Genomic DNA, 14854 nt, shown 5'->3' with positions numbered 1-14854 from the left:
AATTTTGTGTATAAATGCTCTTAAATATTAATGTGTTCTTTGATAATATTAGAGTGAAATTATTATAAAAATAATCAAAATCAGAATTTAAACAAAAGTATCAGGAAAATTCAAAAAAATAATAAAAACATTTTTAAAAATAATCATAAAAATCATCACAAAACTGAAAAATAATCATTGAAGAATTGTAAAAAAAACATTATTTTATTTTTTCATGTAATACTCTTTTCAATGTCTAAAATGATACATAAAATATCGCTTTTCCTATTTCATCAGCTTCTGGATCTTATTCAAGAGAATTTCAGCTTTTGTTAGCCAATATCAGATAACGATAGCTGACAGGCACAATCACCTCTTGATTTTAAAATCTATTTTTTGTGCTGAAATCTATTATAAACTCTGTTTACAATCACTTAGAAACATAGACGAGAGCTTAACATACTTACTGGATGAATTTATTGTACTTTGAAAAATCTCTTATGTGTGTACTCCTCAGGACCCACATAAAAAATATATACAGTGGATTCTGGTTATTTGGGCCACCAGTTAATCGGGGTAGCCATTTATTTGAGGCAAATCTTAAAAAACAGAAACCAATCAAGAAAATAGGCAGGGTTTACTTCTCTTAATTGGGACAGCATGCCGTTTAATCGGGGCAGGAGACCGCAGCACTGGAGATTACCCTATGATTGTCTCCGACAGTACCATGTTGTTCAGTCGAAATTCTGGAGGTCACAACCATAAAACAATAAAAACAATTAGCAGTCATCTGTTTATTGGACTTTTCTGTTAGTGAAATCTATCATAAACGGACAGTAAACTCGATCTTACTGAATTTGCGATAATACCGACAGCTGGAATTCTGTGGGTTATTATGGTGAAACGTGTTTACACTTCCATGGAATCTTCAATCATATAAAAAAATTAATTTTCAGATCTTCTCTTCATTCCTATTTTTAAAGCTTTGTAACTCATTACTCCGTTCTCACTTGCACGTATCGCGTTACTTTCAATTTGTGTGTGCTGTGTTCTTTGTTATTGATTGCTTGTCTTTTTACTGTTTTAAATTTTAACCCCCACCCACAAATGTCAGTGAACAGAAATGTCAACTAGTTCGTATATACATATTACAGTACGTATTAATTATTCCGATTATCATGTATATTCTTCCGATTTTCACGTATCATTTAATTTTTTAATTGGTAAGGTAATAAAGGGTAAATTTGTGCTTAATATATCTTTATTTTTATAGCCTGTGGATAATATTCCTCATATTTTGTCTAATTAGAATCGCTGTTTAATAGAATTAAAATTCAATTCACAAATGTGATCACAATGACCGGCGCTTACTACACATCGTATAGTGAACAATACTTAACTCTGGTGAGTTCGTCGTGACGTGATTTGATTGTACAGTGAACTAATTGTAAAGGGGGGGTTACTATTTTAACTATTTACATGAAACTTTGGATAATTGGGGTAGCTGCTTAATCGGGCCAAAATGCACTAGTCCCGATGTGTCCCAAATAACCGGAATGGACTCTATATATGTGTGTGTGTGTGTGTATAAACTCGTTCTAACCTGTATAGAATGTGCCAATAAATCACATATTGACTGGAACTTGTGGGTTGGTAACTCGCACGCTAGCAAGACTTTTGTGGATTTATTGGATGATTGTTTTCTGCAGCAGCAGCAGCATGTTTGAGATGCAACCAGAGAAGGTAATACTCTTGATCTGGTTATGAGCAGTGATTATTTGTGCATTAAGAATTTAAGAAACCAGATAAAGGAACCACTAGGTGGCACTGATCACAGTGTATTGATGTGGGATTTACTTAAAGATCTAACTACCATCAGGGGTAAAGGGAAGGGTTTTTCCTTTCATAAAAGTAACTACAGTGGTCTCAGGCAGTTTTTAAATTTTATACTGTGGGATCAAATGATGATGTTACCATGAGCAAATTCTAAAGGGAAGCCTTCAAGGAATTAATCTTGGAAGCTACTAGGCTTTTCATACCAACTAAGAAATACTGTTCATGATTTAGGCCAAAATGGATGTCAGATTAACTAATGAGATCGAGGCAGAGGAGAAAAATGCATGGGATGCATATAAATTATCAGGCGACAGAGAAGCCTCTGGCAGATATAAGCCAGTCTATAATCAAGTCACAAAGGAGATTAGGCAAGCGAAAGCAGATTACGAGAAATCTTTGGTAAAGGATGCTAAGAAAAACAGCAACAACTTCTTTACTTATATAAACTAAAAGAAAGGAGATGAATCAGAATGGTCTAGTTGATATCTAAGGTTCAACTGTTGATGCCCCTGCTCAGCTAGCTGATAATCTGAATGAGTATTTTGCATCTACATTCACAATGAGTTATTAAGGGAGGAAAATACCAGAAGTTTATCGAACTCTAACAGGGTGCTTAATGATTTTGTAATAACTGAGAGCAAAGTGGAGGAAAATTTGTTGAAGTTAAACATAAGAAAGGCACCTGAGGTTGATGGAATCGATCCAATTATATTAAGGGAGGTGGCAGAGGAATTCCCCATGGACTGGAGATGTGCAAATGTGTCCCCAATTCAAAAAGGGGGTTTAAAGGGTGACTCAAATAATTGTAGACCTGTTAGTTTAACTTCTGTTCCAGGGAAAATAATGGAGTCACTGGCTAAAGAGGTGATTAAGGATCACCTAGACAAGGCAGCAGTAATAGATCAGACAATGCATGGGTTTGTTAAGGGGAGTCTTGTCTGACCAATTTGATTGCATATTACGATGTGGTCACAAAGGAACTGAATGCAAAAAATAATTTTGATATCATATACTTGGATTTCAGGAAAACTTTTGACACTGTTATGCATGGAAGATTACTGTGCAAATTGGATCAGTGTGGTATTAAGGGTAAGTTTCTACAGTGGATAAAAGGGTGGTTGAATGGGAGACGTCAGAGAGTGGTAATCAATGGATGTTGCTCTTCGTGGACTAATGTTATTAGTGGAGTCTCACAAGGTTCAGTGTTGCGCCGACTGTTGTTTTGTATATTTATCAGTGATATTGATAAAGGTATATCAGGCTTAATGTCCAAGTTTGCAGATGATACAAAGGTTGCCAGAGTTGTTAATGGCAGTGTGCTACTACAACAGGATCTAAAAAAGTTGGGTAGATGGGCTGGTAAGTGGCAACTGAAGTTTAATATTGACAAATGCAAAGTACGGCATATTGGTAGAAGTAATCCCCAGAGCAATGTACCAACCGTGTGGTACTACACTTAGAGTGGTAGAAAATGAAAAAACCTGGGAGTGATTGTGCAGTGAGATATGAAGTTTTCTTAGTAGTGCAGACAGGCTGCCAGAGCAGATCATGGGATATTGTCACTGATATTCAGGAATTTTGGTAGCCGGAAAAAGGAGGTGATTGTCTCTCTGTATAAGGCAATGGCTAGGCCACTACTTCAGTACTGCATACAGGTCTGGAGGTTTCATTTTAGGAAGGATGCAAAGTTGCTTGTGCGTGTACAGAGAAGGGCAACAATATTGGTGAGGGGAATGAAGGGGTTCTCTTACCAAGAAAGGCTTAAGTTCTGTAAATTGCAGCAGCTGGAGACTAGGTACCTGCGAGGTGATCTGATTGAGGTGTATAAGGCCTTGAATGGGTTGAGCTCGCTGAATTCTGATGGAATTCTTCCGCTTGCTTAAGATTGCAAACCTGTGGGGGTATAAATTCAAATTGAAGAAAGGCAATTATAGAATAGATGAGGAAATTTGCCTTTAGACAGCAGGTAGTTGATTGCTGGAACAGACTTCCATCCTTCAAAATGGGAAGCATTCAAAGAACTTATCTGACTTGATAGCTTAAATAAATTCAAAGAGGAACTGGACAAACATTTAGAGGGAATGGCTCTGTGAAATTGTTTTTTTTTGGCTGATGCTACATAAGCTCATAATGCTTGCTTTCTTGCATCACATGCCTGTATTATTATTACTACTATTACATACATACATGCTCGAAAAAGGGCTAAAAACAACAGAACTTCAAATTTAGGGTCCCAGCACCTGTAAGCATTTCTTTTAAGAAATCTGGACTTTCTATAAATTAGGATAATCAGATTTTTAGTGTGCTTATTAAAGTTGCACGAACCAGAGCACATACTGTTCAGATCTTTTGTCTGACTTTTATTTTACTTTCACAATCAGTGTTTGATTGATTAGATAACAAAATTCAATTCTCCCCCACCCCTTTCTGGGATCAGCAAACGTGATGTCTTATGTTTTTGAACATTAATGCTCAATCTGTTAGATATCGACTATTCAACCAAAGAGATAGCATTCTTTTACTTCATCTGCCCAGATGACTACTTGAATTCAAAGATCTTTAAGAAATTAATCAAAGCCATTGATAGAGATGGAAAATAAGAGATGATCCCTATTGCAGCCAGTATTCCAGTTAACAGTTAACAAAAGACCATGCACTTTTTGTAGCATCATATGGGCTTGATCTTGCAGGGTGTGCATTGTTGTCCATATGTGTAATTCAATGGCAGATCACAGTGGTTCTTGTTTAACATACATGGACAGTGATGAAACAGTTGGGGAAGGTACACTTGCAGCCAGTATACCAGTAGGCAGTAAACAAAGGCCTGTGCATTTTTTGTAGCTGCATATGGACTCAATCTTGAAATATGCACATTACTTGCCCATGTGTTAGGGTAGCTAAGAAAAAGAACAGGTGCATGTATACTTGCGTGTACACCAATGCTAGGAGTTTGGTAAATAAATTTGATGAATTTGAGGTATTGCTCAAAGCATCAAAGGCGGATATTGTTGGGATATCAGAGATGTGGTTTCACACAGATATAAGGAATGCAGAACTGGAATTTGGGGAGTACGTCTACAGAAAGGATAGGAAGGGAAGAGGGGTTATGCTATTAGTTAAGAAACACATAAAATCCAAGGAAGTGAAGCCAGTCGACATCGCTGGACAGTGCAGTGTCGAGTCAGTTTGGTGTGACATAAGCATTGGGAGATCAAAATTGAGAGTAGGAGTGTGCTATGGGCCTAATGACTCTGATGAGTATAATAAGAAACTGTACAGGGAAATCGAGTGGGCCAGTAAATCAGAGACTCTTATAATGGGGGATTTTAATTTCCCAGATATTGACTGGAATTTGTATGTTGGTCACTCACACACTAGCAAGGCTTTTGTGGATTTATTGGATGATTGTTTTCTACATCAGCATGTTCGGGAGGCAACTAGAGGGAGTAATACTCTTGATTTGATTATCAGTAGTGATTCTTCATACATTAAGAATCTGCAGATAGAGGAACCACTAGGTGGCAGTGATCACAGTGTGCTGAAGTGGAATTTACTCAAAGAGGTAACTACCATCAGGGGTAAAGGAAAGGGTTATTGCTTTCGTAAAGGCGACTACGATGATCTGAGACAGTATTTAAATTCTATACAGTGGGACAAACTCATGATGTTACCAACAGCAAATTCAAAAAACTTATCTTGGAAGCTACTAGGCTTTACATACCAACTAAGAAATATTGTTCAAGGTTTAGGCCTAAATGGATGTCAGATGAACTAATGAGACACATGGCAGAGAAGAAAAATGCATGGAATACGTATAAATTAACACATGACACTGAAGCCTATGATAGATATAAGTTGATCTGTAACCAAGTTACAAAAGAGGTTAGGCAGGCGAAGGCAGATTATGAGAAATCTTTGGCAAAGGATGCAAAGAAAAACAGCAAAGAGTTCTTTACTTATGTAAACTCTAGAAGGAAGGGGATGAATCAGATTGGTCCACTCGATATCGATGGTTCAGCTGTTGATGATCCCGCTCAGGTAGCTAACAAACTAAATGAATATTTTCCATCAACATTCACACATGAGGAGTTATTCAGCGAGGGAATGCCAGAGGTGTATTCAACTCTGGCAGTAAGCTAGATAATCTTGTAATAACTGAGAGTAAAGTGGAGGAGAAATTGTTGAAGATAAACACAAGAAAGGCACCTGGGGTGGATGGGATCTATCCAGTTATATTAAAGGAGGCAGCAAAGGAAGGAAGCAAACCCTTAGCCATGATTATGAGAGGTTCCTTGGACTCAGGGGAGGTACCCATAGACTGGAGATGTGACCCCAATTCACAAAGCAGGACCAAAGTCTGACACAAGTAATTATAGACCTGTGAGTTTAACTTCTGCTCCAGGAAAATTAATGGAGGCACTGGTTAAAGAAGCACTGCAGATCATCTAGACAAGACCAGTTATAGCTCGGACACAGCATGGTTTTGTTAAGGGGAAGTCTTGCCTGACCAATTTGATTGGATACTATGATCCAGTCACAAAAGAACTGGATGCAGGGAATAACTTTGATATTATATACTTGGATCTTAGAAAGGCTTTTGATACTGTTGTACATGGAAGACTGCTGCACAAATTGGAGCAGTGTGGCATTGGAGGCAAATTGCTGCTATGGATAAAGGGGTGGTTGAGGGGGAGAAGGCAGAGAGTGGTAATCAGTGGACACTGCTCATCGTGGACTAATGTTATTAGTGGAGCCCCTCAGGGTTCAGTGCTGGGTCCATTATTGTTTTCTTTATTTATAAATAATATTGATGATGGTATATCAAGCTTAATGTCCAAGTTTGCAGACGATACAAAGGTTGGCAGGGTTGTTAAGGACACTACTGATGCTATGCTGCTGCAACAGGATCTGGAAAGGTTGAGCAGATGGGCTGAAAGGTGGCAAATGAAGTTTAACATTGACAAATGTAAAGTACTACATATGGGAAACTGCAACCCCAGAGCAGCGTACCAACTCTGTGGTACTACACTGACAGTGGTAGAGAATGAAAAGGACCTGGCGGTAATTGTGCAGGCAGATATGAAGTTCTCTGACAGTGCAGACAGGCTGCAAGAGTAGCTCGTGGTGCCTTATCAATGATATACAGGAATTTTTATAGCAGGGATAAGGAGGTAATTATTCCCTTGTATAAGGCAATGGTCAGGCCACACCTTGAGTACTGTATACAGGTCTGGAGGCCTCATTTCAAGAAGGATGTAGAGATGCTGGAATGAGTACAGAGAATGGCAACAAAGTGTTGGAACAAAGTGAATGGAACAAAGGGTTGCTCTTATGAAGAAAGGCTTAAGTTTTGCAAATTACAGTGTCTGGAGACTAGGCTCCGGCGAGGTGATCTGATAGAGGTGTATAAAGCCTTGAATGGTTTGAGCATGCTGAATGCTGATGAGATGATGGGATTCTTCCTCTTGCTCAGAAGAATCGCCTGAGAAGGCATAAATTCAAATTGAGGAAAGACAGATGTAGAATAGATGTGCGGAAATTTGCCTTTAGCCTGCGGGTAGTTGGTTTGTGGAACAGACTTCCATCCCTTGTTGTGGAAGTTGATAGCCTAAATAAATTGAAGGCTCAGCTGGACAGGTATTTCGAACGAACAGAGGGTTGAAGTGGAAGGTTTTTTTTTTGTTTTTTTTCCTGGCTGATGCTGCATAAGCTTGCTTTCTTTCGTCATATGCCTCTACTAATGCTAATGTATTTTACCCAAGAATTATACATACCCCTTCATTCCTTAAGTTTAGTAGTACAAATATACTGTGACTAAAGTCAAGAAGAAAAAAGTTGTAAGTTGCTGATGAAAATTATGCACTCACATTGCCTTTTGCATCATTATAATGATAAAGTAACTGGTCTTAAATAATTTTATTAAAGGGATATGAAATAAAGCATGTAGCGAAATTAAGTGACATATAGAGTCGGGATGAAAATTCAAAAGCAAAATTTATGATGGAAAGATGTGAAACCTTTCAGTGAATAACAAGGCGCCTCCGTGGCCAGGTGGGAAGGAGCAGCAGTGCGTAGCACACGCTTCTTGATTAGACCGGGGTTCGAGCCCGTCACCACCAAATACGGAGAATGCGGAAAGATCAGGGAATGATCACCGCATATCCCGGAGCAATATGGCCTTAGTTGCTAATGCTCCTAAAAACCAAACAAACAACAAACAGTGAATAACAGGATAGTGCTCAGGTGCAGTTGTAGATTTTGCATTTCCTGCTAAAAGGAGCATAATTTCTTAAATTAGTTTATCAAGGTTCATTGTTGAAAGAAAAGTCAAGGCAATAAAAGCCCCAGCTTCCAGTTTTCAATTTTTTTTTAGTAGTAAATGCTCTGCTGGGAATAGTACCGTGAAACTTGCTGCCTTCATTCTAGGAATCAGCATAGAATTTATTGTAACTGAGTAATTAGCTATGTTAATAGCAATGAAGAGACTATCAAACATGTAGTAGGAAAATGAACAAGTTGTGTTCATTACAAAGTCAAAATTATCTATTACAAGAAGGGCCTGTACAACTAGAAAATTGGCGTCACCACCAAATACGGAGAATGCGGAAAGATCAGGGAATGATCACCGCATATCCCGGAGCAATATGGCCTTAGTTGCTAATGCTCCTAAAAACCAAACAAACAACAAACAGTGAATAACAGGATAGTGCTCAGGTGCAGTTGTAGATTTTGCATTTCCTGCTAAAAGGAGCATAATTTCTTAAATTAGTTTATCAAGGTTCATTGTTGAAAGAAAAGTCAAGGCAATAAAAGCCCCAGCTTCCAGTTTTCAATTTTTTTTTAGTAGTAAATGCTCTGCTGGGAATAGTACCGTGAAACTTGCTGCCTTCATTCTAGGAATCGGCATAGAATTTATTGTAACTGAGTAATTAGCTATGTTAATAGCAATGAAGAGACTATCAAACATGTAGTAGGAAAATGAACAAGTTGTGTTCATTACAAAGTCAAAATTATCTATTACAAGAAGGGCCTGTACAACTAGAAAATTGGAGCCAGTTTGAATTATGAATGTTAAGATCTCCAAATAAAATTATTTTAGTCTTAGGAAAGCTAGATTGAAGAAAGTCAGATATCTACAGATTTTTTTTTTTAGTTGGGAGAATGAAAGAAACTGGAAATGAATTTGACCACATGACGTAAGGAGATTTTGAGCCAAAGGAGTTAAAACTGAGAAAATTCAAGGTAAGGAAGTCTCTGAAAATACACAGTGGAGATATGCACAAAGTAAGAAGGATATTACTAGCTTGTACATGGAAATAGACATATTGTACTTAGAAGATCATGCATATTTGTGAAACGAATTAAGAAATTTATTGGAGGTTTAGATCTCTTCATATGGCTAGTAATATGAATATTACTAGCCATATGAAGTATGGCTAGTAATTTCCATTCATATGGCTAGTAATGGTGCATTCAAGTAGATGAGATGAAAGTTGGGGTGGCATGTAATATGAAATTAAGATTTTAAATATGCCACTGCAAACTATTTTGCCAGCGCCTCCATAGCCAGGTGGGCAGGAGCAGCAGTGCGTAGCACACGCTTCTTGATTAGACCATGGTTTGGGCCCATGACCACCAAATACGGAGGATGCGGAAAGATCAGGGAATGACCACCGCATATCCCCGGAGAAATATGGCCTTAGTTGCTAATGCTCCTAAAAAAAAAAAAAAAAAGCAAACTATTTTGCCAACTTCTCCTGTTCTTTGCCACCTTTTTTCACTTTCTTATTCCAAAGGTGTTTTTCCTTCTGCTTGGAAATTTTCTCATATCCAGCCAGTTCCTAAAAAGGGTGACAAATCCCTGCCATTTAATTATCGTCCCATTACAGTTACTTCTACTCTTTCTAAAGTAATGGAGAAATCAATTAACCTCCAACACTTATACCTAGAAATCTTCCGTCTGATTAACGATCGCCAGTATTGATTCCATCAGTTGTCGATCCACTGGTGATATTCTGGCTTATGTTACCCATTTATGTACAAATTTTCTACTACACAGTATTGTATAGTGTCATAGAAGCTTGGCTGTCCTTTGTGTATCAATGGACATCACATCTTGATCCTTGCATATGTTGGCTCATGCTTTATATTCAATATCCAAGACTTTCATTGTATAGTAGAAGCCTTTTTAACTGACATCCACATAAACTAACTCACTGGATTAACTTATGCTCAAGGCCGTGTGCTGTGGGCACTACTCCAGTATGCTTGCAGCTAATAAGCAGAGTGTAGCCTACTGTGCCCACCGGTTGTATGGTCAGTTGTGTGTTTGTTCCAAACCATGTTTTCATCAGTAAAAGTATTTGCTATTGTAATTACAGTAATTTAAATATTATTTAAATTAATGAAGTATAGGTGAAAAAAGAAAGAGTTGTTGTTTCCATGGAAATCTAAGTTGGATGCCTTAGAAAATCACGATAAAGGTGAGTCTAAAAAAATTGCTGTCGAGTTAGATGTGGTTGAGACGCCTGTAAAAGATTAGGTGGGGGGAACTAGAAAGATTTTTCACTTAGTTTGTATCACAGCAGTAGTTTAGTTTTTGCTCCACTTTAAAGAAACCAAAATTAGAGATAGTATACAATACATTATGGGTGTGATTTATGAAAGTATCTTGAACTGTGTGTTCAAAGATGATTCCATTTAAAACAGTGTAACTTATAAATAAACAACCACCCAGAATTGTGACTGAGCAGGTACTATCCAGAAACTATTAGTTATATGGAAAATCTAGTTGGAAATTCCTTTCATTCCTGATTTCAAAAGTAAATTCATTTTACTTTTTAAATAGTAAAAAAAAAAAAAAAATAATTTTAAAAGTTCCTTTGTAATATGTTTTGTATTTACATTGCATGTTTGACTTCTTTTGACTTTAGCGTGGAATCTCATCACAAAAACAGCATAGATGCAGAATGCAGTATTAGGCCAGAAGAAATTCCTGAAATACCCACAAACAGCTTTCTTTTAAGAAGAACACCACCACCACCACCGGTAGGAGAATCAAATCGGAGGCAAGAATAAAATTCTGGCTTGTTATTTTCAGATTTAGGTTTTAAACTAGTTAGAAATTATTAATGACCTATTATGAGTAAAATGTGTTTTTATCAGAAGTAACACTTACTTTTATCATAAAAATTTGACTGTACTTTTAGTTAGATTTTATGCTTAGTGGAATTAATCAACATGTGACTGAGGACATTCATCCTGCTAGGTAAAGTAAACATGACTAGCTTGAAAGTAGGTTATGCCACAGGTGCTGATGGTATTTATTTACCCAGTCATTAAAAGAGGCTGTGAGGGAGTATTTCAGACCATTGACCATGATTAATCAAATGGCAAAGCAACTAAGGCATTGAGGCATTAGTACAGGGTGTCTATAAATTATTCATCTGATTATGAAGCTCAGTTAAAATTTTATTGTAAGTATTGTAAAATGGTTTGCTGCACCTAATAAAGCAAATCAAAGAATTTCTTGCAATTTCTTACCACACAACTGCACTTCAGTAAACCTCCACACGGGCACTTTTGGTAGCACATAGAATTTCAAGGCAGTGGCCGTTTTCATTCCAAGTATTTTGAAGCATCCCTTGATCTCTTAACTCTGTGATATTGCTAACTTTTTTTACTTATGCCTTGTTCTTTACATAGCCCCATACCAAGAAATCCATAGGTGTTGATATCCAGGGAATGAGGAGGCTATGGAATGGATATATCCCAGCTGATCCATCAGTTAGGAAATTTTCAATTGAGGAAATGTTGGTGGTGTCTATTCTTGCTGATAGAATATGTGGCTGCATATCTAGGTAAATTAGAGATTAATTGCGTTTTCATGGAAGGAAAAAATGGTCCAATCACTTGGCTGAAAGACAGTGCACACCACACGTTTTATCTTGGGACTCTCGTGTTCATGCTAGTCCCAAGGTAAACATGTGACTATCATACTCAGTTTTCACAGACTGAGTGGTGATTTTCAGATCCACATATGCGACAGTTTGTCTGTTAATTTTACCTGACAGGTGGAATGTTGCTTCATCACTGAAACTGACATTTTCCAGAAAGTTCTCATCTTTGTCTATATGATCAAGAATGTGAACAGCAATTCCTCTCATTGTGGTTTGTTGTGGAGCTTAATTTCCTGGATCATTTGCACTTTGCATAAGCATAAAGTTTTTCTCTTGTGAACCACCCTGTGCAACATGCTCACAATATATGCAGCTGCAGGCTTGCCCGGGCAGATGGATTTTGTAGGACTTCGGGTAAACACTTTCAGAATTTCTGAAACTTTATCTGCAGCATGCTATTTCTTGAAACTGTTTCAACCATTGCCTCATTTATTGTTCCACAAGTGGATCTTTCTGGAATTCCTGTTCACTGGAGATTTGTATTAACAAATCTCCAGTCACTGGTGATTTGTTATCCCACAGCCACAACGTGCACACTTCTTTCTCCTGCATTGTTACCATCTTAATGCTGTACTGTCACAATGCTTGCTGGGATCAAGGCTGCCAACCTCATGAGAAAAACTTACTGAGTTGCTTTGATTACTGCAGAAAACCATTTTAAGCTACCTATTACAATAAAGGTTTAATCGGACTTCATAATCAGGGGTGCATAATAGCCACTGCTGCTAATGCGCCAGAAAAATATAAAAAACATCCATTCGTAATCAGGTGAATAATTTATAAACACCCTCTATATCATGTCTGTAAATTGCATGCATTTTAAGGCCAACTGTGAAAAAAAGCCCATAAAAATTCCTTGTCTATAGGCCTTTTCCACCCAGTGTGAAAAGAATGGTGATTATATATATGCTGTGCTACCTGCCAGGGGCACATGTACAGTAACACCTGAACATGGTAACACATTTGCCTTGGGTACCATATGTAGATGGTATTTTTCAATTGCAAGCAGTAGGAAATGATGAATTAGACATTTAATATATTTAGGGATGGACGTTACGTGGTTGTTTTCCATTAAGATTATTACTATATTCAATATCACTCATATACCACGTGAAATTGATAATATAGTGTATTAAGCAATTGCCTAAATCGCTGTACATTAATGTGATATTTCAGGCACCTTGCTGTTGGGAGACAGAACATCAGACCATGCTGTTGGGAGACAGAACAGTAAAGTTACAAATCTGTCTGTATTACAATAACAATTACAATTATTGCAAATACAAAGTTATTAATTAATTGTGAGTTTTAAGTCTAAAGTATTAAATGTGAATTATCATTACAATACAAAACATTAATTTAAGTAAATCCAAATACACAAAGATTAAAATTCTTACAGACTCCTACTTGCTGATGCTGCCAGCAGTTAATTTATAGGTGAGGGATTAAGTCCATTAGCCAATTGAATGGTGCCAAGTTTTCTATCCTGGGTCCAGTGGTTCTTGCGTGGTGGAAATCTGGGGTGACCTTTGTTCTCATACTCTGTATATCAGTGTGCAGGCTGGTTCTGGGGGGTGTGTAGGGGATTGTATATGGGCCACTCTTCCAGATGTCTCGATTATTTTCTTTTACTGGTTTTTCATTTCTTCCACTTCCTTATCAAAAAGGTTGAGCAGAGTGTTTAAGTTACTTAGCAAATAAATGAGCAGTAGAGACACAACACTGCTGCTTCATCAGAAATAAGTTGGCTTTTTGGGAAAAAGTTATTGTTAAAGTTTTTGAACTTTGTTCGGAAATTTTTTCTTTCTTTTTTTTTTTTCTTTTTTTTTTTTTTTATTGATCACCCTTTTACCTTTCCAATTGTTTTGTAAATACATCTTGGCTGCAGAAATTAGCATACTTAGCAGACATTTTTAAAAGAATTAATGAACTAAATCTCTCATGTTAAGAAAAGGGCATGTCACAACATGGGGCAGAATTAAGTCTTTTCAACGTAAACTTGAATTTTGGAAGAGGTGTGTATTAATGCAGTATATACACACCTGTATAAAGGCAGTATAAATGCTTTCCATCTCTGAATGACTTTGATAGAGACAGAATCTAGCCTGGAAGAAACTATTTATGGTAGAATCATCCAACATTTAAATGGTTTGCAACAGGCATTTCAGAAATACCTCCCATCTTTTATCAGTGATTCTACCTGGATCTGAAATCCATTTTGTGTTTCAGAGAAATTGGATGGCATGTGTGTGTGCAAAATTTTGAGTGTTTGATAGATATTACATCTGATACTAGCTTGAAACAGAAATTCAGTGAGCTTCCTCTGGTTAAATTCTGGTGCAGTCTTCAAGAATATCAGCAAGTATCTAAATATGCAGTGCTCAAACTTTTCTTTTTTTCACAACTTATCTGTGCAAAGCTGTATTTTCAAGGTATGCGGCAACAAAATCTAAATATTGTTACAGACTGGATGTTGCACCCACCCAACATGAGAATTCAGTTGTCTACAATCACTCCCAACTTTAAAGGACTTTGTGAGGTGAAGAAACACCATTCTTCAGACTCCATAGCCTATGAGGTATGATTGAATGTATACTCAAACAGTTTATTATTCAGTTATTTTTTGCATCAAGCTGAAAAAGGTAGATTTCAAACACATAATAAATCTGTTCTGAGATATAAATTTTTAATTTTGGATACCTGTCATACGGACACCCTATATTTACATGAGCAAGAATGCGAGGATCCGTGGTTATTTTTCGAAGCCAAAATGGGTCTGCAAGCATAAAAGTTTGGGAAACACTGTTCTAGAGTATCTTGCAAAACAGGATATATACATACATAAAAGTGTAATAAAATAAATAACTACAAAACTTCTGTTTGGTAATGTCAAGCATTAAACTTTCTGGTGCCCTTACATCTGTTGATTGTCAGATCGAAAATCCATCAATCAATAACCACCTCTACACGACATTCTTGAACTTTCAGTTTCTGTGTTGTAAGTTTGTTCTTCAGAACTTTGGATTACTCAGATGCTTTGTAAGATTAATGAAAAGTTTCCTAACTGAGAATTTGAGTGT

General features: G+C 37.1%; 1 protein-coding gene across 1 annotated transcript in view; it reads left to right on the top strand.

The window, feature by feature from the left end:
* LOC150080515 (uncharacterized) overlaps window positions 1-14854 on the top strand; it is a 398298-nt gene that overhangs the window by 252059 nt on the left and 131385 nt on the right. Inside the window, exon 10 of the mRNA XM_090381933.1 lies at window positions 10749-10883. Coding sequence (XP_090238059.1) covers window positions 10749-10883 — 135 coding nt within the window. The remainder of the gene's footprint in view (window positions 1-10748; window positions 10884-14854) is intronic.

Source organism: Mastigoproctus giganteus, chromosome 9, assembly GCF_048544385.1.
Source record: "Mastigoproctus giganteus isolate SK-2022 chromosome 9, ASM4854438v1, whole genome shotgun sequence".
Classification (NCBI taxonomy): domain Eukaryota; kingdom Metazoa; phylum Arthropoda; class Arachnida; order Uropygi; family Thelyphonidae; genus Mastigoproctus; species Mastigoproctus giganteus.
This window is presented reverse-complemented; position numbering and strand designations above follow the sequence as displayed.